Source organism: Xyrauchen texanus, chromosome 38, assembly GCF_025860055.1.
Source record: "Xyrauchen texanus isolate HMW12.3.18 chromosome 38, RBS_HiC_50CHRs, whole genome shotgun sequence".
Classification (NCBI taxonomy): Eukaryota; Metazoa; Chordata; class Actinopteri; order Cypriniformes; family Catostomidae; genus Xyrauchen; species Xyrauchen texanus.
Window position 1 is genome coordinate 1,600,191 of NC_068313.1, and position 24,900 is coordinate 1,625,090.

At 37.3% G+C, this 24,900-nt stretch overlaps 2 protein-coding genes across 5 annotated transcripts in view; both read left to right on the forward strand.

Annotated features, from left to right (window-relative positions):
• Positions 1–24,900, forward strand: part of tagln (transgelin) — a 51,520-nt gene that overhangs the window by 20,414 nt on the left and 6,206 nt on the right. The window contains exons 1-4 of one of the 4 annotated variants that reach the window (XM_052110488.1): positions 14,445–14,562; positions 16,635–16,681; positions 19,691–19,882; positions 20,733–20,901. In XM_052110488.1, the coding sequence (XP_051966448.1) occupies positions 16,670–16,681; positions 19,691–19,882; positions 20,733–20,901 (373 nt within the window). In that variant the 5' untranslated portion in view covers positions 14,445–14,562; positions 16,635–16,669. Of the gene's footprint in view, positions 1–14,398; positions 14,563–16,634; positions 16,682–19,687; positions 19,883–20,732; positions 20,902–24,900 lie in introns of those variants that run through there. The other 3 variants (XM_052110489.1, XM_052110490.1, XM_052110491.1) reach the window with 3 other exon arrangements.
• On the forward strand, positions 3,089–11,104 carry LOC127632027 (complement C1q-like protein 2). Its single transcript, XM_052110486.1, has 5 exons — positions 3,089–3,222; positions 4,251–4,376; positions 5,661–5,840; positions 5,950–6,081; positions 10,560–11,104. Exons 2-5 carry the CDS (start codon positions 4,274–4,276, stop codon positions 10,859–10,861), a joined length of 717 nt encoding a protein of 238 aa, XP_051966446.1. The 5' UTR covers positions 3,089–3,222; positions 4,251–4,273; the 3' UTR covers positions 10,862–11,104.

The following is a 24,900-nucleotide window of genomic DNA, read 5'->3' on the forward strand; positions in this document are numbered from 1 at the left end:
TAAACTATTTTATCATCTCTACTTTCCTGGTAATTTATTATACCAATTAACACACTCTCATCAGGGGTCAGTATTATTAAAAAAACAATCAATATTATACAAAATATATCACTGTAATATTCTATTACAGTAATACTTTTAAAGCTACTCAAGTTGTTCGGCCAAAAGTAGTGAGTGATTTTCTCGTTTCCTTGTTATTGTTGTTTGATTAATAGTCTTTATATGACATAGCCTACAAGACAGTACTCAATTCGGTTACATGCACACTTCAAGTCCAACATTTTAATGCAAATATGCCTTTTGTCCCACTGTTTACATAGACCACTTAATTTACATTAATGCCTCATCAAGATGGGCATTGGCCGAATTATAAAGTGTATTTGATCATTTAGGCACATAACATCATTAGCACTCAAACATTAGCCACCTGTCAATCAAACAACACGCAGTTACAGACGTCAGGAAATAAAAAGACAATCTTTTATATTTTATCTAGAACAACCAACCAGTGGTACTCTTGCTATCACGATTGATGTAATGAACACCCCTGTTCTAGTTGTAAAACATAAGCTAAATATAGAAAACTACTCGAGGACATCTCTCTTTTTTCCAATAAACATCAAGATCACTTTTGAGACCAGCCCTATTGATAACATTGCATTAATCTCTCACAGCAGCACAATAATCTCAGTGATAGATAGTTCAATACATGTTATAGATACAGAATCTAGTAAGCAGAAAAATGAAATTTACCTTGACATGTTTCTTCAAATTGGAGGCAGGATTAATGCTGATATCTGGCTTGAGCAAGTTAAACTTACATGACACGATCATGCAACTGGCCATTATCACAGAGAAAAGCCCTTTCAGGTGCACCTGTGATGTTCAGGCGTTGAACTGTGCTTGAGGCTTCCTCCACAGTTGGCACCAGATCTACAGCTGCCATTCAAGTGTGTGATTTGATTTGATGGATTTGATTTGAGTCACGAGACTCTCACTAGCCAATCACATTGATAGATAAAAATAAAATCAGGACAGGGAAGTAGCGAACACAGACAGTGGGGCATTAAAAGTACAGTTACAGCACTGAAAATGTACTTAAGTAAAAGTATCGAATTTTTGGATGGACCGGACCTCTTGGAAATTTTATTGAATACCCCTGTTGTAGAACCATATTTTGGTTAGTTTAAAACAATGAGGTTTATATGTTTAATCTAACAGACTACATTGTATGTCTTTTTAAACATTTTCCCGCATCCAACTTGCCTGCTGGAAGGAAAGTTTTCTTCAATTTCGTCAAAGTAACACACAAAGACACAAGTTGTTTAATTATTCATCGTCATCTCTTTTCTTGGTATACAACTTTTGCCATTATGACCATATTTGCTACTCCAATAGACATAACAGACAGGCTTGAAATAAAGGTGGTTATTTATGAATACTGTAACTCACTGCCAGCCATCACTGGCATGCTTTTTCAGCTGCCAGTGTACAGCAGATCCCAATTTCCACATCTGTCACTGTAAAAATCCAGACATATAAAATAGTTACGTTTTATATGTTATAAATTTGTCAGCCTAATCACATGCTAAAGTTTGTGTCAAAGCAATTACTTCAAACAGGATGGTGTAGCTAGTAGATACACTTAAATATTGTTTAATGTTAAATATACCAAAAATAACGTTGAACATCACTAACATAAGTAATCATATATTCGCTACAACAACGATAACTAGTTACTTACATTTGTAGACAAAGTTGGTGGATGGTTTGTCAACAATTGTCAAGCAAATTTCAGAAGATGTGGCATCATTTCCAATAAGGGAACATAATGAGCAATGAGAAATAACCAACACCAGGGCTGGCTTGGTAATCTGGAACACCGGGCATTTTCCCGGTGGGTCGACGCACTTTGGGGCCGAACAGGGACGGACTGGCCATTGGGAGAACTGGGCGGGCCGGTGGGCCTGCTGCGAAATGAGCCTCAATAAGATGAAATGAGCCACCGATTTCTTTTCCCAGTCACCCCTGGCCAATATCCTGGTCAGTCCCCTGACTACTGAACTAGGAAGCTTATTGAGACACACCCAATTATATTCTGGCCAATAAATTTGGCTTTCCTTTAATGTTTCATTGTGTTGTGGATTTTTATACAATATAAAGACTATTTCAGTTTGTGCCACCATAGTAGGACATTTAAAAAATAATTAATTCTGTCAGAGAAGTTCTTGGAGGCAAATCTAGCACCTGCACTCTCTGCTGACAAAGCCGAGAACATTTTTTAATTACGTATCACTCACATTTTGTTTTTATTTTCCATACTGTCCTAACTTTTTCAGAATTGTACTTTCACGTTACAAACAAAGATGAACACATTTGAGAGATCTATCGAAATAGGAGCACATCAAAGTAGGCTATTCTGACCGCATCAAGCTGTTAAGTTACTTAATGGTTATATTTGAGGAGTAAACAAAAAAAAAGTAGCTTTTATTGTTTAACTAGAGTTATATTGAAGCAATAGTACTATATCTCTTCAGGACATTTATAAATCAGTTCTTTGTGGCTGACACACATACGGTACATGAGTTTCATTTTACAGAACATCAATGACTCTCCCATTGTCAAACTCCTCTTGCATTATGTTTCAATGTAGTGATTCTTGATATATTACTTGAAGATCAATCACCAGTAAAATAGTACTCAAGCCTTGGGACAAGGGTTAAAAATGATGACATAATGACACATGAGACAACACTTTAAACAATGACCTCAGATTAACATCTTTTTCTGCAATACACCCTTTTCTCAGAATCTGGAAAAACTATTTAGGCTACCTCTAAGATTGGGACTTCAGATTGTGCGACATTCTTCTGATAGACAAATAACTGTTATGTACAGACAATACAGATCCCATCTGTAGTCCACTGGGATTTGAAACTAACCACCAGTTCCCAGATAAGATATATTATTGTTTAGCAGTAACAAAATATCATTTTCATGTATTATAAGTGGAACAAATGAAAGACTTATGAATGGAAAGACATTTTTGTGTCCCATATTCTTTCTTCACCTTTCTTTTGCGAATATCAGCTGATGAAGAGGCAGGAACGTTTTGAATCCCACTCCACCCACAGCTGTTAAGAAAATTGCACTTACAACTCCAGGTTTGATCATTTCAACTTGATCAACTCCTCTGCTCCTGAGCTTCTGATCATCATCACAGTAAGTATAGCATTTTGATACTCAATTTTCATCTATATATTTTTTTGTGTAGCACTTTACATAATATATGTTGTGCCAAAGCAGCTTTATGAGGAAAAATACATATGCATAAATAACCTCAGAGACACTGCATAGCATGCACTGATTATAATGTATGCAACCCAGATAGCACACGTACACCTCTGAGATGTCTGTTTAAGAGCATTTCATCTTGAAATCATTGAATTTGAATTAGCATCTGCTAAACAACTCCAAAAGATCCGATGTACAAACATTCTAAATCATAAACGTCTCGAAGATATCTGCTGAATGTCTTATTGGCATCTGAAACAAAACATCTTATAGATGTATTACAGATCAGAAACCTATGTCTTCTAGATGCAAACACACACATCAAATAGACATCTGGGTGATGTGTGCTATCAGGGATACAAGATCAAATATAAAACACAAACTGGAATAAAGAGACCGCAGAGTCTCCAGAAATAGCTGAATTCCACCTCCGGTTTGTGTCGGAGTTCTGTTGATGTTTATTTTGTAAAATGTCTGACTGCTCATTATCCAGCTTATTACAAGATTACCTGCTGAATAAATAAATCAATCAATGGACATCATTAAACATTGGTTTTAGAGAAGTAGGCTACTGTATGGAATATTCTACCGCTAGATGGCACAATTGACCAATCGCAATTGAGTATTCTAGAGCGCTGTGCAATAAGCAAAAATATCAATACCTGTTAACAACTAAAGGATAGCATTTAGATGAGCCCTAATATATACATAAAGGCTATATACTGTACAAGCCAACACGGTGGACACCTGTTCAATAAAATCCATATTCAATGCTTTCTGTGTTTCAATGCAAATAAATCTATGGATCTGTAAAACTCAAAACAGTCAAAACACATATACAGTATATAGGCTACACACACACACACACACACACACACACACACACACACACACACGCTCAGTTTTACTGCTTTAAACAAAAAAAAAGCCATGTGCAAAACTGTTGTATTTTTCAGGACAGTTGGATTCTGCATTGAGGATGAAGACACTTACAGTAGCAGCTCCGTGTGTTTTGGTGATTCTCTGTTTTTGCTCCAGTTCAGAATCTGCCACTGCATTAGATCTGCTGCATGACACTGCTGGTGAATCATTTCAGAATGGCTTATTCATTCATAGTATTTGTTTCCAGTCTTTTGTCTCACTGATATTAGATATGTGTATTGAACCCTTTTGTATATTCACTGTAAACATTTATTTGGCACTAAGTAAATTCTGCATTATCATATTTTGTTTTCTTTTTCTAAAACATAATAAGCAGATTTGACATACTGAATACCTTCTGTATTTTTGAAATAATTCAAGGTGAAATAATTCAAGGTGCACTATGTATTTTGTTTCCTAATTAAAAAAGTTGCACTCCTAAAGCAACTAATTGTAATTTTGAAACATATGTATAGAATCATGAGCACACATATGAGGTGAAGACACTAGTCATCCAGTTTTATTCTACATGGAGAGAGTCCCTTCATGGGAGCTGCCATGTTGTGATCACATGACCAGCCAAATAATACCCGCTCTGTACCGGCCCTGTTATTGGACACTTTCACTCACTGATGAGATTAATCAAGGGCTGACTGTAAATAGTGAATTTCTACAATTGCATTTGTAAATGAAAACTTCAAATGATGTTGCATCAACGTCCCTTGGCGTCAGTGTAAGTCCTAGACGACATAAAAGAGTGCACCTTCAAAATATTGAGTATTTTGTAATATTGGACAGAAGGTTGAATGTTTTGACTGCTAAAATCAGCTTTTCGAAACCCCAGTGGACGAAGCTGGAACTACAGTTGTGCACATTGTCTGAAACAATTAAGTGGTAATTACATAAATAATACTTAAAGTATAAACTTTAAAAATTTGGCAAACTAGGGACGAATTTGTTTGGAAAAATATTCAAAACGTACACAGCGATTACCAGTGTGATCTTGTTGAATACAACAGTGGTTTTGGACTTGTATTGACACCTACTGGTGTGGAAGCAGCAACGCACAAAAGATTTTCAGTTTTCAATCACTGACGCCATTGAAGAAATGCTCTATACTTACTCAGCCATGAGGAATATGTTCCTTGAATGATTATGTCTAATTACAGGGATTCATTAGATAAAAGGAGAAGCATTAGACTAGTCATATGATCGAAATATGTCCACATGCCCATGACATGCAAAATAAAACAGTCTTAAAAAAAAGAGTCTTATTATGTATGTACATGAAAAAAAATGATCAAAAAAACAAATTCAACAAATAATGCAGCCACTTACACTAAACACACTAGTACTATACATATAGTACTAGTACATATATATATATAAAGCAGTTTCTTGCACTTTCTAAATTTTTGCTATATTTGTTTTAATTCTGCTCACAGTGAGTTGGACAGGGAAACTGCCCTGTGGTGATTGGGACTGTGAATGTGCATTCGGGAGACAGCGCGGTTGTTGTTGTGTTGCAAAACCGTTGTTTGGGTTGGAAGAGGCCACCTTCAAACGTTTGATTGGAGTGTGGGAAGGACTGTCCCACCTCAACAGTCAAATAGAGGAAGTCACAGGTTGCCTTTTTTATAGTTATCTCGCTTTTTGCTTATCACGTTTGAAATAGAAATTCCAAGTTACAAAATACACAAATGCATTTTTCTTGCTGTCTTTCCCCTCTCAAAGCTGGTTGCCAGATTGCGTTCACTGCTTCAGTGCTGCCAGTAACAGCATGTCTTGGACCTTTCACCAGCAACGTGTCTATCTCTTACCAGTCTGTCTCACTCAATCAAGGCAGCGGGTACAATCCTGCATTGGGTAAGCCATGTGTCTCAATACAACGTCACATTCTAGATGTCTCCCTAATCTAACACACTTTGGTAGACGCTCCATGACCTGAGTTTAGTGTCTCTGATTTTTAAGTTCTAAGGCTGTTCAAGCTGATTTTACAGAATTAATTTAGACCGAAATGATTTGTTGCCAGATATATATTTTTGCAAATCTGGCAGTCACAGTCGCTTTTCATAGTATTTTTTCATAGCAATGACACAAATATACTAAATATGTGAGACTTTAGCAATGGATGTATCACCATTGATTGCTTTTCAAGAGGGCAGTATCCTAACCTGAACACATTTATTGCAGACAACAGCATAAAAACTGGCAAGGGTGGCATCTGCAATGTTTGTTGCTCCTGTCAGTGCAGGTACCAAGGATAAATAGTGCTGTCAAAATGGCTGAGAAACTAAATAAGAATGTTTCACTTACAAATGATCAAAATTGACATTTTAAAGAGATTATTTCATGTTGGAGAAAGGCTACAGGACATCAGTGATCCCCACATTTTTAAATCTGCATTGCTTCTGAAGTCCACAAGAGGGCGCAATGAATACATAAACCATGTGAGATTGTCTTATGCAAAGATCATACCTAACAGAAGTAAATTCCATTTTAAACTATATTGCATAAAATTATAAAACAAAACCATTTGAGTCAGTTCATATTCCAAAGTCTTCAGTAATAAACGAAAATGAGAAAAGAAATGCTCCAGCAGACAGTTCTATGTTACTTAATGTTGCATGGTATACAGATTACTCAGTACTCAAGCTTCAAAATAGCAGCGGTACAACAGTGTTTTTCTTTTTTTTCTCCCCAATTATGATGGCCAATTCCCAATGTGCTCTAAGTCCTCGTGAGCGTAGTGACTCTGGGTGGCGGTGGACGAATCTCAGTTGCCTCCGTGTCTGAGACCACCAATCCGTGCATCTTATCACGTGGCTTGTTGCGCAGGTTACCGTGGATACGTAGCAACCAGGCCAATTCGATTGCTTAGGAGACCTGGCTTTGTGTTTTTCAATAATTACAGTTGTATGAACAGTAGTAATATTTCCAAAAAAGTAGTGTTATTCGTTTTGAAGCACCATTTGCATCTTAAGGCCCTGGATTAGTTCATTTTTTCACATTCCAGATTGGATTGTGCCCTGTCTACTACGTTGCCTTTCACAATATACTCAATTGACCCAGAGTGCAAATGGACACGGACAATGCATGTGTATTACTACAGCTGTTTTATGACACTCCGCCTGACCTGTAGAGGACAGCACAGAGTTGTATCCTCTACAGATCTTCTACTGTGACGAACATAAAAGAAGATGGACAACTGGACCCACATTTTATTAGGTGGCCTTAACTACTATCCATTTGATACAATGCACTTATTATGTACATACATATTGTTGCATTGTAGTTACATTTAAAGTACCTGAATGTAATTACATTTGTAGTTACACTGTTAACTTTACACCTAACCCAACTCTTACCCCAAAACCAAACTCTAACCCCTAACTAACCCCAATATTTTGCAGAACAGCATGTATTTAATATTAGTACATAATAGTTAAGGCCACCTAACATAAAGTGTGACCAGACAACTAATTGTCCATGAATTCACACACTTCTTAAGACTGGACTTGTATACAGTATGTGAATGGGGGTATCCTCCCACCTCCTCACACAAACACTTATCAATGTGCCCATCCAATGTTGTTGTTAATACTACTACTTCGTTGTTTTTATTGGTAGTGTCCATCCTCTTCTTCAACTACTTAAAAAGCAATGACCCGACTGTAACTGTTACCACCTAGTGGACCCACATATTACTGCAGCCAATCCCATGCACATGCGCAGAAGTGCTCAGATGAGAACTGTCCGTGTGTTGGGCAACTCCCAAAAAATCTGGGTAACGCGCTATAGCACTAGTAGTCAGCTATTCGTACAAACTGTCTGTGCAGACTTTGCTGATGATATAATTTGCGCACTCAAACCGTGTGCTTTCCAACCACTTTTTGGACAACTGAAGTGTACTTTGGCCTTTAGACTCTACCTCACTGCTTTAAAGGTGCAGTATGTCATTTTTTCTAATATCAAAATACGTTCCAAGACTTGCCAAAAGACACAGAGAACAGAGTAAAATTGGTGTCGAGAGGACTTTGAGGGAATATTTGGGGATCGATGGAGATGCCAAACATATCGAGTGGCTTCTCAGCAGGTAAGCTACACTCTGGCATTGCCACACAAGTGAGATCATTACTGTCGAGCTTCAAATAAATTAATAAGTTACTCAGAATATAATGCTTAGACTGACTGCGTTATTTCGGCAAAAAGCTAGATGCAGAGCAACGCACATAACAGAATGCAGACGTCTCAAAATGCACTTGTAAAAGTTGATGTTCTTTTTACCTTACTCAGTGGGTGCTTTCTTTCCTCGTTTCCTTATTCCTCCCTCTTAGGAAATGAGGAAAGGATGCAAGGAAAGGAAATGATGGAGAAATTGAAACCAGATGTATTTGTCAAATGGAATATCCTGCTCACTCAAGCTTCACTTCAGAGCGACGTCTCTGCACAGCTGCATTAACTCTGAGCACTTGATGTTAAATTGATGAAACTTGATTAATTGATATTTTCATAATAATGGTCCTAATAACTGCAAAGGTGAAACAGTAATTAGAAATGTTGGGTCAAATGTGAAGGGGGAGGAGAATTTATGAGTGCATCAGGTGCTTCGACCACAAATTCTTCTGCATAAGATGCACTTGTGCTTCCTCTGTCCACGATTCTCACGGTGCATTTAAAGGATTAATCAAGTGTGCCGCACAAGCCCTCAAAAGTGAAGCCAAAACGTCTCGATCGCCCCCCGGTGACTGGTCCTAGTATAGGTCATAAACCCCAACGGGACGTGAGACCAACTAAACAGTTAAATTACACTTCACATATCTTTTTTCCAAAGATAGTTTCTGTCATTTACTGTCGTTTCTATCACGATGATGTCATTTCAAGTGTTTGTTTTCAAAGTAAATTTGTTTTTAGTAAAAACGGTGCTGTGACATCATGATTGACAGCTGTGATTGACAGGTTCTCTGAGTGAAGTAGTCACTGAAGCACCAACTGACTAATTTTCGGGATTTTCGGAGGACTGAGGAGATCGGAGCTTTAAATTTAATATCTAAATTTCTATAATTAATTATTTCACACCGTCATAAGTCAAAAGTCAAAAGTGCAGGGGCGTGTGCTTGCGATTGATTCAGTGCGAGTGAGGGCGGGGCCTTGATTTCGCGGCTTTACTTCCTGCTCACTACTGCGCAGGTCTGGCCCCGAAATCGCAACTGCGCAGACTCAAGTCCCAAGATGTCAGCGCCATATCGGGACACTGGCGGCTTCAGTTCTCACCAATGGAAAAGAGCGAAGGGGCGTCGCCCATCTTTTTTTTTTACAGTCTATGGGATTAATACGTCCTTCATGATGGTGGACTTTGTTTAGTTTTGGGTCACGGGCTTGAGGACAGAGGAAACGAGGATGCACAATTTCAGAAATGAGGAGCACCCATTGTCGTAAACGGGGAGCTCCAGCTCAAAACACTTAAAAAACTGCGGGACGCTGCACAAACCCCAGAGACATCCGTCTAGCACCTTTACATTTAAAAACAATGGGAAAGAGTGCAGGCGAAAACAAATGTAACAATTATAGCCATATTCCTTTCTTAATTTGGTTTAGGATTAAAACTTTGTTTTCTACATAAAGCATTGACCGCACAAAATATTGTTTGTCCTTTATATAAACATTTGATATATATTCTAAATTTCACACAGAGCTAAATGTGCTAATAATGTGTTACTAATGTGTCGAATACAATGATTAATTGCATGCATTAACACGTTAATTTGGACAGCTTTAATTATTATAAAACATTTTCTTTCAATTGTAGCTTCATTCTAGTCAATTGTTAGAGCTACTAGAAGCGAGTCAGATCACAAAATAAAATCTGACCCTTGTTGATCATTTCTGATATACATTAGTGTACATATACGTCATTTTATTTATTTATATTTGTGCGGTGGGAATGCAGTTCATGTCTGATCTCACCTAGGCACCATATGTTCCATATAACTATTTGTATAACTAAAAATATTGTAATTATTGTTATTTGAGGGGCTTTCTCAGCAAATGTTCTTATATGCGATTAATTGCTATTAACTAATCTGTATATCATGTAATTCATTTGATTAAAAACTGTAATAGATTGGCAGCCCTAAAATAATCAGTATATTCGATTAAGGAATATCATTTTAGTTGGTCTTTAGTGTAATCACACATCTTAAACGCTACATCTCATGTACGTTACGTAGTATCACTCAAACTAATCTGTATTGTTATGGCAATATGCAACGTCCTCTCACAGTAAGCAAAATCTCACCATCGCAAACACACAGAGTGCTCAAATTCAACCTGCTTCTCCACAGGTACATTCACAGCTCCACGTGCTGGTCTCTACTCCTTCGCCTTCACCGCTTATTCCAAAGTAGGTGATGTAGATCGGCTCTACCAAAAGCTACAGCTGATGAAGGATGGCCAGCTGATCGCTTCGTCCTGGGAGGACAATCGTGAGGATTCAGAGGACAGTAGCACTCAGATGGTTCTTCTGCAGCTCAGACGGGGCTCTCAGGTCTATGTTGAGCTGCAGTCGGGTCGGCAGCTGTGTGGAGACACCCAGAGCTACAACACTTTCAGCGGATACCTGATCTACCCGATCACTGAGGAATGAGAGAATGACCTGTTAACACTCACACAAGAATCTCTGTAGTTAAACAATCCACCAGAAATGGGTCATTTAACAGGACATACACACAAAGGGGATTATTAGAGGCTTGTTTTTCTTATACCTTCATTCTTATTCTTCAACTTAACAAGCAATCTGTATTTAAATGTGTACAAATGTGACGTCTTTATGGAAAATCATAAGCATTAGAACAATATGGGAGCTTTATGAATAAAAGTTTCTTCAAAACCTCCAGTCTTTGTATCTTCATGCTTGTCATTTGCCTTCCATCATCATACAGCATGTACATAAATGAAGGACTTGAAGCCAAAAGGGCATAAATTCATCATAACAGAGGATACATGAGGGGCAAAAATGAACTTCTAACTTGGATCAGTTGCATTTACCATATATAACCATGAACTAATCTTAATCTTGTATTTGGTCAAAATGCCTTTCTCCACAATGATAAATAAGATACTTGTTTATATTTATGGAATGTCTGTGTGTTTTGAGTGATTACTAGGTCATTGCAAGGGTTTTGTGTGATGGTCGCTTACCAGCCCAAGTCAGAAGAGCCCATCCCCAAGCCTCTATGACACCCTGATACAGTACCTTAAATGCACTGCAAGATGCTTTGGATAAAAGTTTAAAAGTGCGACGATGGATGATTATCCAGGCAGACAGTCAGTGTTGTGAGTTTGTATAAGTGTATCAAAGGATGAAAAACTGAGGATTAATTATTATTATAAAATGGCAGAAAGAGCTAGGAGCGATTTAGCATAAAGAAGGAATAAAAGTGTTCCTTGAGCCTTCCTGAGCCTTGTGGAGCAGCAATGGATAGCGGGACTATGTTGTAAAATTTCAAATAAAACCATGCTACAGAAAGTCCAATTTTTTTCATCAAATAGTTTTTGATTTATTATTTTTCCAGGATTGTTATTCATTCATGTTTTTACATTTACATTTCTGCATTTGGCAGACGCTTTTATCCAAAGCGACTTACAGTGCAATTATAACAGGGACAATCCCCCCGGAGCAATCTGGAGTTAAGTGCCTTGCTCAAGGACACAATGGTGGTGGCCATGGGGTTCGAACCAGGGACCCTCTGATTAACAGCCCTGTGCTTTAGCCACTACGCCACCACATTTTTGAGACATTATAGTCATTACAGCTGATTTTCTATAAAGCTGAATAAATATCTCTCATACAAAGAAATAGCCAGTATAATCCAATCACGGCCAATCATGTTAAAATAAAAGTTTGCAGTATACAATTCTGAATCTATGTACTATCATTGTCCCATGACTCCCAAACATGTTGAGTGGTCCAAACATCATCTGCAGCATGAAAAGAAACTTCAAGTCGGATTTTAGGAATTAATGCACTTGGCTGCATAGAAAGGTATAGAATGCTCCCTATTTAGTGAATGACTTAACCTCCAGTGTGCTGTCTGCAGTTAGAAATGCATCTTATTTTCATCATAACTCCATATAAAGCCACTGAAAGCAAATTTTTTCAGCTTTTGCATGAATACATTTATTCTCAATGTGAAAATGCACAGTGAATATATAGGAATGCATTTACTCATTTTAATTCATAGAACCATATTGTACAGTGATAACAAAATAAAATATAACTAAATTTATATAAAAATGAAACAAAATGACCCACAGATGTGATAATGTTTAAAGTTATTCAAAAATGTTCAACTTTTCAGGGATTAAGGCCACAATTTCCACATATGTGGACATCATGTTCATCAGCGCGCCGACACTTGAATAATGAATGCATTTTTTAAAGCGGCATATCTAATGAAACTAGAGATGCTACCCTTTACACCCAAACATTCTTAAAGAGGTTTCTTACCAGAGGCACTTTTGTTGATGCTGCACCTATAGGAGCACTTCATGGAAATCAACGCCATGCTGTTTTGTCATGTGATGCGGTGCACCAGAAGTTTAACACTTAAATGACAGTCTAGAGTCTTGTGAACAGTATTGAGTTGGTTGAAATTATTTTAAATTATGTGTTGCGTAAAGCAAAGCCAAAATACAACATCCACACCTGTGGACGCGGGATGCATGAGGGTATGTGTTGGGACATTTTCAATGGAAGTCTATGAGATTTTTGTTCATTTGCTTGGCGGAAATGTATGTTCTGAAAAAAAAAACTCATTTGCATAGAAACCATGATTCTATATGGGTTTTAAAAACTGATACAATATGCAAGTGTTATAATTAGCGTTTTGTTTCACTCATACTTAAGGGTTTACTGTATATCTACTGACTTATAGGTGGCACAAAATCACATTCATGCAGGTCATGAGACCCCGTTACATTCATTCAGACAGGAACGACATCCTAATCAGGCCAGAAAATCGTGCAAAAAGTTTTCTACTGGTGGAGAAACAATAAACATTTGAAATGATGAATTTACAGTTACTTTGAAAGGGTTGAGGATTGAATTGTAATGGCACATACGTTACAGTGATATGGCCAACACGAGTGCATTATGCATTCAATTATTACTAATGGTGCATTTATTTGCACTTATTACTGTTTCTCACACAATGCTGTCTTGTGACATAAAAAATCTTTTACTATAGCGCATGACTTGTGAGGCGAAGCATTTGAACATTTACATTACATAACCAACTACATTATCAAGCTTGAGTGTGATCAAAGTATGCGGTGCCTCAACCGATAGAACGTTGCATTAGGTATGAGTCCTGAAGCCCTGGCATTTTTCATCTCACATTTGCTGTTTTTGACACTATTGGTGAGGTTTAGGTTTAAGGTTTAGGGTAGGGAGGACAGTTTTGTTGATTTAAAAGAGCATTAACTGTCTGGGAGAACATTTAACTCTCTTTTACCACCGCTCAGCAGATATTTCACCTCAGAACGGCTGGGAGACATGTAAGGAACCACGCCATATAAATAAACATCGCCACAGTCATGTCATTTTCAAGACATCCGGACAAAAAACACATGGAAAAGTTGGAAAAGTGAAATGTTCTGAATCTTACTAACGCCCTTCAATGTTGACTAAAGTAATACTGAGTGCACACTAGGAAGTATTTTGTACATACAAGGCATTGTTACCAGCTGCTTCCAAATAGTCAGTAAATCATTTTAGTCAGCCCAGTTTAAGCTCTTGTTCTCTCGCTGCCTCTTAATGTACATCCCAGATCCTGACATACTGCCCTGATGATAAACAGCTCTTCATATTTATTCCTCTGATGTTCAATCATCTAAACTATACATCAAACTATTCCATTTATGTCCTGATCTAAACTCAAATCCCTCAACACCTATCACCCACATCCACACTCCATCAGTGCAGGCTTTCTCTAGCCACGGCTGATGCAGTGATGTGGTATTTGGAGAATTCTGGTCTCTGACCAAACTCAAGAGTCTTGGCCTCATTCCTGTCCTCCTCCGTGCCTCTTCCCAAATAAGGCTTTGCTTCAACAAAGGGCAGAACTGTAAACTCAGTGACTGGATGAAGAGTGGAGAGGAGGAAACAGCGTGCCCTTTTAAGGTGTCAGTTTCCTTTTCCCACTGAGAGACTTTTTCGAACTCTCTAATGTAAAAGACATCTTCTCTTGGAGCAGTACTCTGTTGAACATTAAGCTCTCGGATCTAGACACACACACACACGCACACAAAAGTCACAGTTCCACCAGAGTCGTCATCTTAATCTTTGTAAGTATGTTTTTAACTCAAACATCTATACTTTGTATCCTGTTGTATCTTGAATTCATTTTTGATTGATTTTTGATTCCTGTAGTTCTCAAGTTCATTCCAGGGTGTCTGTGAATAATGCTCTTAAAAGCTCTATTATTTGAACTTTTTGATATGTTGCGCGAACAATAATATTAATCACTTTTTAATGAACTTAGTCACGTGTCAATACATAACCATATGTTTGAGCAAGATGGGAACTCTTTGTGAAACTTTACATTAATGTTCCCTTTATTAAGGGTTTATAAATGGGTTCTTAATGACTAATAAGTCACATACAAATGCATTATAAACCACTGATATTAATGGGAGATTGGGGCAAAAATGGCAGTGAAAGTGACAAAAACGCCCCCGGAATTAAAAATGTAGGGGTAAAATATGCCCCCATAATGAAGACCATCTTTTTTTGTTTGTCATGTCTGATAAATTTTCTAATATTTTATTCTAAGTCTAATACATAGTATCATAAAATATGTTGACGCTGATTTGTACAGGAAACAGCTTTACTGAATTAACTTGCGATTTAGATTCATACTTGATTATGATTATAATAACGATACAATTATTATATATAAAATATATTGGGGTTTATGCCTGTGTAAGGTAAAAAAAAAAAGCCCTTATAAAATCAAATGTTTAGCAGAATGTTCATGCTGCTCTTTTCCATTTAATGAAAGCGGATGGGGACCAGGGGCTATCAAGCTCCAAAAAGAACAAAAATATATCATTAGGTAGTCCTTACAACTCGTGCACTATTGTCTAAGTGTTGTTTAGTCATACAAAAGCTTTATGTGAGGAACAGACTGAAATGTACAAGTAATCCATAAGACTCCAGTGATTAAATGCATGTCTTCCGAAGTGAGATGATAAGTGTGGGTGAGAAACTTAACAATATTTAAGTCCTTTTTTCCTCTAAATCTCCACTTTAACTTTCAGATGTAAAAGTGAAAGTGGAGATTTAGAGGAAAAAAAAGGACTTAAATATTAAATATATGTTTCTCACCTAACCCTATTACATTATATTGCTTCAGAAGACATGGATTACACTACTAGAGTCTTATGGATTACTTTTATGTTTCCTTTAAGTGCTTTTTAAAGCTTCAAAGTTCTGGTCACCATTCACTTGCATTGTATGGACCTACAGAGATATTCTTCATCTTTATTTGTGTTCTGTTGAAGAAAGAAAGTCACACACATCTGGGATGACATGAGGTTGAGAAAATGATGAGATAATTGTCATTTTTGAGTGAATTAAGCCTCTCCCTTTAAGCACATCTAATTTTTTTGTTTATATCACAGATTCTTGTGTAAAGTGTTGAATATCTCAGCTGGGCTCTGTCAAAAGTGTTTGAATCATCCATGTGTCTTTCTTGATCTACAGTTCATGCAGACCATAAGAAATTTCCCATGATTGCATAATTGTTGATGCAGAGCAATGAGTAGTTCTCGGACACACGTTCCCCACATTTAAGCTTAAACATGAATAATAAATCAATGTATAAACATTTAGGGGAGATGAAATATATAGAAAATGAACTACATGAACACCAATGAAAACAGCATCAAATAGTATTTAGACACTCACATCACATTTAACCCTTCTGCTCTGGGGACAATTCCAAACAACTGTTTTGTGCAAAAAATCCCATAGACATTTATTGAAAAGGTCTCCACACATTTTAAGGGATCAGACTATCAGGGGCACTTGGAGGTAGTCTCTATTGATGTGCACCAGTAAGCAACTTGCAAACATTTAGTAACCCCACAAAACACCCTGATATTGCATCAGAAAAATGGATCGTTTTTTAAAAACTTTTTTACTAAATTCAATTGCAGTAGATTATACAATATCAAAGCAATCGTGGTCTGTGCTCAAGACGTATCAGAACCAACTTTACTTTTATGAGCAATGGCTTTTAAGCCACTGGTTTAAGGATACTTTTAGTGGACGGATGAAGTTTCCAAAAAGGTTTTGTGCTATTTGCTCAAAAAGTCCTCAAACATGTGCAAATGATTTCTGCTCATTCCTCAAGGTTGGGACGTCAGAAGTGGTGCCCTAAAGTGCAGAATGGCAGCACAGGTGATGCTGCTGCTCAGTGTGTGTGTGTGTGTGTGTGTGTGTGTGTGTGTGTTATTTGTGCTTGGCTGAGATTGAGTCATAATTTCAATTTCATAAACTGCTGAAATTGATTATCTGAATGCGATCGACAGAGTTTTAAACAAACGTTCCAGCATGTTCATATAATCATATTCCGCTCATCTGTATATTTACCAACCCTGTGAAACCTCTCCTATTTATCAAATATTCATTTCTGTTCACATTATATATTCAAATCTAATTCTGTTTATATTAGATTCACTAATTAAGTAGTGCAGAGGAGCCCTAATTCACAATCAGTGTCCTTGCAGGATTATATGAACATGTGCACTTGTGTAAGTGTCTTTATATTTGCCTTTATATCACAGTTTAGCTCTAAAAAGTGTATCTGATGAAACTATTGAGCTGAACGGTACGCTTCTGGAAGCAAGCTTGTGTTTCTACACTGCACAACATCTTGACACGCATCTGTGCACATTTATACTGGAATATATTCATATTTGGAGGGTTATTACACTTGTGGCTGCTTCTACCTGCATCATTGGCTGTTTTCACTTGATTTGGATTGAAGTGAATGTTTCAGGTCAAGAGGATTTAAGGAGGTAAATAGAGATGTTGTTTCTCTCTCAATAAGTCCTAATTATAATACGAGATGGTGAAATTGTAAGAAACCATTTGAGTTGGCTCATACAGAGACGTGTATCTTTTACTCCCATAGAGATAATGATAACAGTAACACTTTTACAACACTATTATAACTACACAATATACAGTGTTTGTAAAGCATTAGTTTATAATAAATTGATTATTTATCAGTTATTGTTCTTACATTGTTAATACATTAATAGGCTACATACAAATAGTATGTTTTCTATAGTAGTCAAATATTAAGGATAAATTATATTTTATCAAATTACTTAAATGTGAATTTATTTACATACATTTATGGCTGATAATGATAGTATATACATTTATTTATGTAATGAAATTGATATACATTTATGTTTAAAGGAATATTCTGGGTTCAGTACAATTAAATTCAATCAACAGCATTTGTGGTATAATGTTGAATACTACAAAAATTATTTTGACTCGTTCCTCCTTTCTCAAAAAAAAAAAAAGAAAAGAAAATTGTTACAGTAAGAAACTTACAATGGAAGTGAATGGGCCAATTTTTGGAGGGTTTAAAGACAGAAGAATTAATGTTGGTGCTTTTGTAAAATTATAAGCTTCACATTTCTTTTAAAACTTGTGTATTATTTGAGCTTAAAAAAATGTACAAATATTTTTTATGGTCGTTTTAAGATTTTAGGGTTTACAGAGTCACATCGTCATAGTAACGTAGATGTAAAATTGTCTATAGTTTTACACAGATGTGGTTAATAAGTGATTTAATGACAGTAAAATCATGTTAACACACATATTGTTTATGTCTTGTGTCTATACTTTTGAATCAGTATTTGAATGTTTACAGATTAAACCCCATTGACTTCCATTGGAAGTGTCTCACTGGAACACACATTTGTGCTTTTATTAAAGAAAAGGAGGAACGAGTCCAAATTAATGTTTGTGATAATAAATATAATGACACAAATGCTGTCGACTGAGATTAACTTGTGTTGAACCCGGAATATTCCTTAATATAATTATTACTGTTTTAGAAACCCTTACTATTACAGCATGACCTAATCGAAAATGAGAACTATATATGCAAATTGAAACACTTATTATTTTATTTATTACTCCTAAAAAATGTTTTCTAAGGATGAAAATATATTATTAATCTGTTTACATATGAACTTACTGAACCATAATAAATAGTTTATTACAGCACATATAAATTAATTGTATATATTCTATTAGTGTATTATTAACATTGCGTGAAGGGGGGGTCTGGGTATCTCAGCGAGTATTGTCGCTGACTATCACTCCTGGAGTCGTGAGTTTGAATCCAGGGTGTGCTGATTGACTCCAGTCAGGTCTCCTTAGCAACCAAATTGGCCCAGTTGCTAGGGAGGGTAGAGTCACATGGGGTAACCTCCTGGTGGTGTGGTGAGTTGTGTGTGGATCGTGGAGAGTAGCATGAGTCTCCACATGCTGTGAGTCTCCGCGGTGTCATGCACAACGAGTCAAGTGATCAGATGCGCGGATTGACGGTCTCAGACGCGGAGGAAACTGAGACTTGTCCTCCGCCACCCGGATTGAGGTGAGTAACCGTGCCACCACGAGGATCTACTAAGTAGTGGGAATTGGGCATTCCAAAATTGGGAGAAAAAAGAAATAAAAAAAGGGTGAAAATATATTTATAAACAATATATTAACTGTAAACTAATGCTTTACAAATACTTAATACTGTGTAGTTATTAAATGTTGCGAGTGTTAATGTTAACCCAAACCCTAAAGCTAACCATGATTTTCATTGAAACATTACTGTTTTGTGCAAAGGAAGAAGGAAAACATTGGGGTTTGGAACAACACGGAAGTTATTTAGAGGTTTTGACATCATAAGTCATTTACATTATACAGATAAATATAAAATGAGTGACCAAATCTGTTCACACACATTTCTTAAAATGAAGTTTTGGCTGGCTAAAATGTAATACCTGTATTTTATCGATTTGAAATGCTGTTTGTTGATTGGTTGGTGTAAAGTGAGTCATACAATATCTTACGATTTTGCCATTTCATGCAAGTTATTATTGTCATGAGTCTTGGTTGAGAATTTAAATTGATGAAAAATTGAAGAGACAAGCATTTTGTTTTATGACACAGTCTAACCTCAATCATCAACTGTTGCTAACAAGTTCCTGTATAAGGATCAGAACAGTTGTAGTGATGAGAGAGCACATCAAATACAAGAAAATGTTTCAGTCCCCATTATCCATTTCTTCTTCTTATTTTACTGTTATTTTGAGAATTCAGAACACAATGAATAATATTTCAGGTCCTACACTAGCCATGAAAACATATACAATGTCCTCTCATAAGCAGGGAGCTCCAGGTATGGCCAACAAAGGTCCATCTTATGGCATGAGCCGGCAGGTGCAGGATAAGATTGAGCAGAAGTATGACACGGACCTGGAGCTGCGTCTGGTGGAGTGGATCATGACTCAGTGCGGCTCTGGAGTGGGACAGCCAGACGCAGGAAAACTGGGCTTCCAGGCCTGGCTCAAAGACGGATGTGTAAGTGACAACAAGCACCACATGTTTTTAATCTGGTCTCATTGAATGATCATAGAGTTACACTTCAGAAAAAAATGTTTTTTACGTGGATTGTACGTATCACAGCAGTTTCATGATGAAATAAACACTAGAGGCACTAAAACAATGACTTTTATTCACGTTCACACAAATCACGAGTAAAACGACAGATTGTCAGTTCATAAACGTACTTTTCTAATGACATCTAAACACTTTTACTATAGGTCACGTTTGCATTACATAATCATCTACATTTACAAGCTTGTGTGATGAAATTGTGCGGTTGCTCGACTGATGTAAAGGAGCGGGTACGAGTCCTGAAGAGCACACGAGTCCACACGTGAACTCAAAGTGTCACAGAAGCGCCACAAAATGACACAATTGTGTTTTTCATCTCACATTTGCTGTTTCTGACACTATGGGGAGGTTTAGGTTTAAGGTTTGGGGTAGTGAGGTCAGTTTTGTTGATTTAAAACTCTACAGAACCTGTTTGAGATAACATTGAACTCGCTTTTAGCAACACTCAGTGGACATTTCACATCGGAACTGCCCCAATACCTCTAATGAACCATGTAATGTTATTTTGCACAAATGGCGCCAAAGCCACGTCGTTTTCAAGAGATCACGCTGAGGGTTTAAGAGGCCCACACCAAAATGTCCACAAGAATAGTTCAGACCAAACCAAATTTCACTTTCTATCCACTGCTGTTGATTCCCAGACAGCCAGACATCACAGAACAATCACAACACAGAATTAACATCAAGCCACATTACTTTTCTGCTCATCTAACTTGGTCACTCTTCTGTGAAATGTCATTTTTGTCTTCTGTAGGTTTTGTGTGAGCTCATCAACAGTCTCTGTAAAGACAAGCCTGTGAAGAAGATCCAGAGCTCCAGTATGGCCTTCAAACAGATGGAGCAGGTGTCTCAGTTCCTCAACGCTGCTGAACAGTATGGCGTCACTAAAACTGACATGTTTCAGACAGTCGATCTGTGGGAGGGTGAGTGTATCAATATATCACACACCTTTGGATCCTGTGATCAATTTAATATGAATTGAGAGGATTGTGACCGTGTTTGCAGCTCTTCATTAATCTGTCACTTACCATCATTAGTTGAATTAACCCTCCTAGGCTGTTCAATAAAGGTCAACACCTTGGCTGTTCGCTGTCATTTTTGACCGAAAACAGTACAGGTGTAACTTTTTTAAAGAAATGTTAACAGTTCTTCTTATTTACCTGTGAATTTCTCAATACATCATTCATTTGCATATGCAAATAAGCTAATTTATGTTAACCTCACTTCCGTAAAACCCTACACTTCTATAAGGTGAAACATTAAGATGATATGAGAATGTTGATGTCTGGTGGGAAGAAAAATGACATGACTTTTGTCATGACAATAATAACCAGTAAATGGCTGCTGAGACTGTGTGGTCTGATTGCCTGTTGTAACTTAGTTGATGATTTCTTTTTCCCAATTTGGAATTCCCAATGTGCTTTTAAGTCCTCGTGGTCACGTAGTGATTCGCCTCAATCTGGGTGGCAGAGGACAAATCTCAGTTGCCTCCGCATCTGAGACCGTCAACTTGCGCATCTTATCACGTGACTTGTTGAGCACGTTGCCACGGAGACATAGTGCGTGTGGAGGCTTCACGCTATCCACGCTCATCTCACCATGCATTCCACTGAAAACAAACCACATTATAGTGACCACGAGGAAGTTACCCCAGGTTACTCTACCATCCCTAGCAACCAGGCCAATTTGGTTGCTAAAGAGACCTGGCTGGAGTCACTCAGCACACCCTGGATTCAAACTAGTGAACTCCAGGTGTGATAGTCAGCATCTTTACCACTGAGCTACCCAAACCCCCTAGTCGATGATTTTCTCGTTTTAGATTTAGATTATCACAAGTTATGCATTTGGATATATATTTAAACTATTATTTACTACTATTATTAAAATATATATTACTATATTTTTTTTTATACTATACGTTTTTTGTTTTGAAGTGTTTGTTTTTGCAATAACGTGACATTACTGTATGTTTATTGTCAAACCTGATCATGGTGTTACAAAGAGAAGACACAGAATATGCATTTTGATACCAATACATTTATTTTAAATATCAAAATTCAATTAGTTTACTGTTTCTTTGTTTCTATAACAGAAAGATGCAGTGTTTTAGAATACATTGGGGCCAGACTTAGACTTTGAATTTTGTTCTTTGAGCTGTGTGTGTGTGTGTTAGTGTCACCCATTAATTTATATATATGTGTGTGTGTGTGTGTGTGTGTGTGTGTGTGTGTGTGTGTGTGTGTGTGTGTGTGTTAGTGTCACCCATTCGTTTATGTGTGTGTGTGTGTGTTAGTGTCACCCATTAATTTATATATATGTGTGTGTGTGTGTGTGTTGTGTGTGTGTGTGTGTGTGTGTTAGTGTCACCCATTCATTTATATGTGTGTGTGTGTGTGTGTGTGTGTGTGTGTGTTAGTGTCACCCATTCATTTATATGTGTGTGTGTTAGTGTCACCCATTCATTTATATGTGTTTGTGTGTGTGTGTGTTAGTGTCACCCGTTCATTTATATGTGTGTGTGTGTGTGTGTTAGTGTCACCCATTCATTTATATGTGTTTGTGTGTGTGTGTGTGTGTTAGTGTCACCCATTAATTTATATATATGTGTGTGTGTGTGTGTGTGTGTGTGTGTGTGTGTGTGTGTGTGTGTGTGTGTGTGTGTGTGTTAGTGTCACCCATTAATTTATATATGTGTGTGTGTGTGTGTGTGTTAGTGTCACCCATTCATTTATATGTGTGTGTGTGTGTGTGTGTGTGTGTGTGTGTGTTAGTGTCACCCATTCATTTATATGTGTGTGTGTGTGTGTGTGTGTGTGTGTGTGTGTGTGTGTTAGTGTCACCCATTCATTTATATGTGTGTGTGTTAGTGTCACCCATTCATTTATATGTGTTTGTGTGTGTGTGTGTTAGTGTCACCCGTTCATTTATATGTGTGTGTGTGTGTGTGTGTTAGTGTCACCCATTCATTTATATGTATTTGTGTGTGTGTGTTAGTGTCACCCGTTCATTTATGTGTTTGTGTGTGTTAGTGTCACCCATTCATTTATATGTGTTTGTGTGTGTGTGTTAGTGTCACCCGTTCATTTATATGTGTTTGTGTGTGTTAGTGTCACCCATTCATTTATATGTGTGTGTGTGTGTGTGTTAGTGTCACCCATTCATTTATATGTGTGTGTGTGTGTGTGTGTGTGTGTGTTAGTGTCACCCATTCATTTATATGTGTTTGTGTGTGTGTGTTAGTGTCACCCGTTCATTTATATGTGTGTGTGTTAGTGTCACCCATTCATTTATATGTGTTTGTGTGTGTTAGTGTCACCCATTCATTTATATGTGTGTGTGTGTGTGTGTTAGTGTCACCCGTTCATTTATATGTGTGTGTGTTAGTGTCACCCATTCATTTATATGTGTTTGTGTGTGTTAGTGTCACCCATTCATTTATATGTGTTTGTGTGTGTGTGTTAGTGTCACCCATTCATTTATATGTGTGTGTGTGTGTGTGTGTTAGTGTCACCCATTCATTTATATGTGTGTGTGTGTGTGTGTGTTAGTGTCACCCATTAATTTATATGTGTGTGTGTGTGTGTGTTAGTGTCACCCATTCATTTATGTGTTTGTGTTAGTGTCACCCATTCATTTATATGTGTGTGTGTCAGTGTCACCCGTTCATTTATATGTGTGTGTGTGTGTGTCAGTGTCACCCATTCATTTATATGTGTGTGTGTGTGTCAGTGTCACCCATTCATTTATATGTGTGTGTGTGTGTTAGTGTCACCCATTCATTTATATGTGTGTGTGTGTGTGTCAGTGTCACCCATTCATTTATATGTGTGTGTGTGTTAGTGTCACCCATTCATTTATATGTGTGTGTGTGTGTGTTAGTGTCACCCATTCATTTATATGTGTGTGTGTGTGTGTTAGTGTCACCCGTTCATTTATATGTGTGTGTGTGTGTTAGTGTCACCCATTCATTTATATGTGTTTGTGTGTGTTAGTGTCACCCATTCATTTATGTGTTTGTGTGTGTGTGTTAGTGTCACCCGTTCATTTATATGTGTTTGTGTGTGTTAGTGTCACCCATTCATTTATGTGTTTGTGTGTGTGTGTTAGTGTCACCCGTTCATTTATATGTGTGTGTGTGTTAGTGTCACCCATTCATTTATATGTGTTTGTGTGTGTGTGTGTTAGTGTCACCCGTTCATTTATATGTGTGTGTGTTAGTGTCACCCATTCATTTATATGTGTGTGTGTGTGTGTTAGTGTCACCCATTCATTTATGTGTTTGTGTGTGTGTGTTAGTGTCACCCGTTCATTTATATGTGTGTGTGTGTGTGTGTGTTAGTGTCACCCGTTCATTTATATGTGTTTGTGTGTGTTAGTGTCACCCATTCATTTATGTGTTTGTGTGTGTGTGTTAGTGTCACCCGTTCATTTATATGTGTGTGTGTGTGTGTGTGTGTGTTAGTGTCACCCGTTCATTTATATGTGTATGTGTGTGTGTGTGTGTGTTAGTGTCACCCATTCATTTATATGTGTGTGTGTGTGTGTGTGTGTGTTAGTGTCACCCGTTCATTTATATGTGTGTGTGTGTGTGTGTGTGTGTTAGTGTCACCCATTCATTTATATGTGTGTGTGTTAGTGTCACCCATTCATTTATATGTGTTTGTGTGTGTTAGTGTCACCCATTCATTTATGTGTTTGTGTGTGTGTGTTAGTGTCACCCGTTCATTTATATGTGTGTGTGTGTGTGTGTTAGTGTCACCCATTCATTTATATGTGTTTGTGTGTGTGTGTGTTAGTGTCACCCATTCATTTATATGTGTGTGTGTTAGTGTCACCCATTCATTTATATGTGTTTGTGTGTGTGTGTTAGTGTCACCCATTCATTTATATGTGTGTGTGTGTGTGTGTTAGTGTCACCCATT

What these genes read in the sequence shown, in the direction of transcription:
- LOC127632027 (XM_052110486.1), top strand. Translation starts at nt 4,274, where the DNA reads ATGAAGACACTTACAGTAGCAGCTCCGTGTGTTTTGGTGATTCTCTGT. An exon ending in TCTGCTGCATGACACTGCTG is followed by an intron (nt 4,377 to 5,660) that starts GTGAATCATTTC and finishes TTCTGCTCACAG; the next exon opens with TGAGTTGGACAGGGAAACTG. An exon ending in CGGGTACAATCCTGCATTGG is followed by an intron (nt 6,082 to 10,559) that starts GTAAGCCATGTG and finishes GCTTCTCCACAG; the next exon opens with GTACATTCACAGCTCCACGT.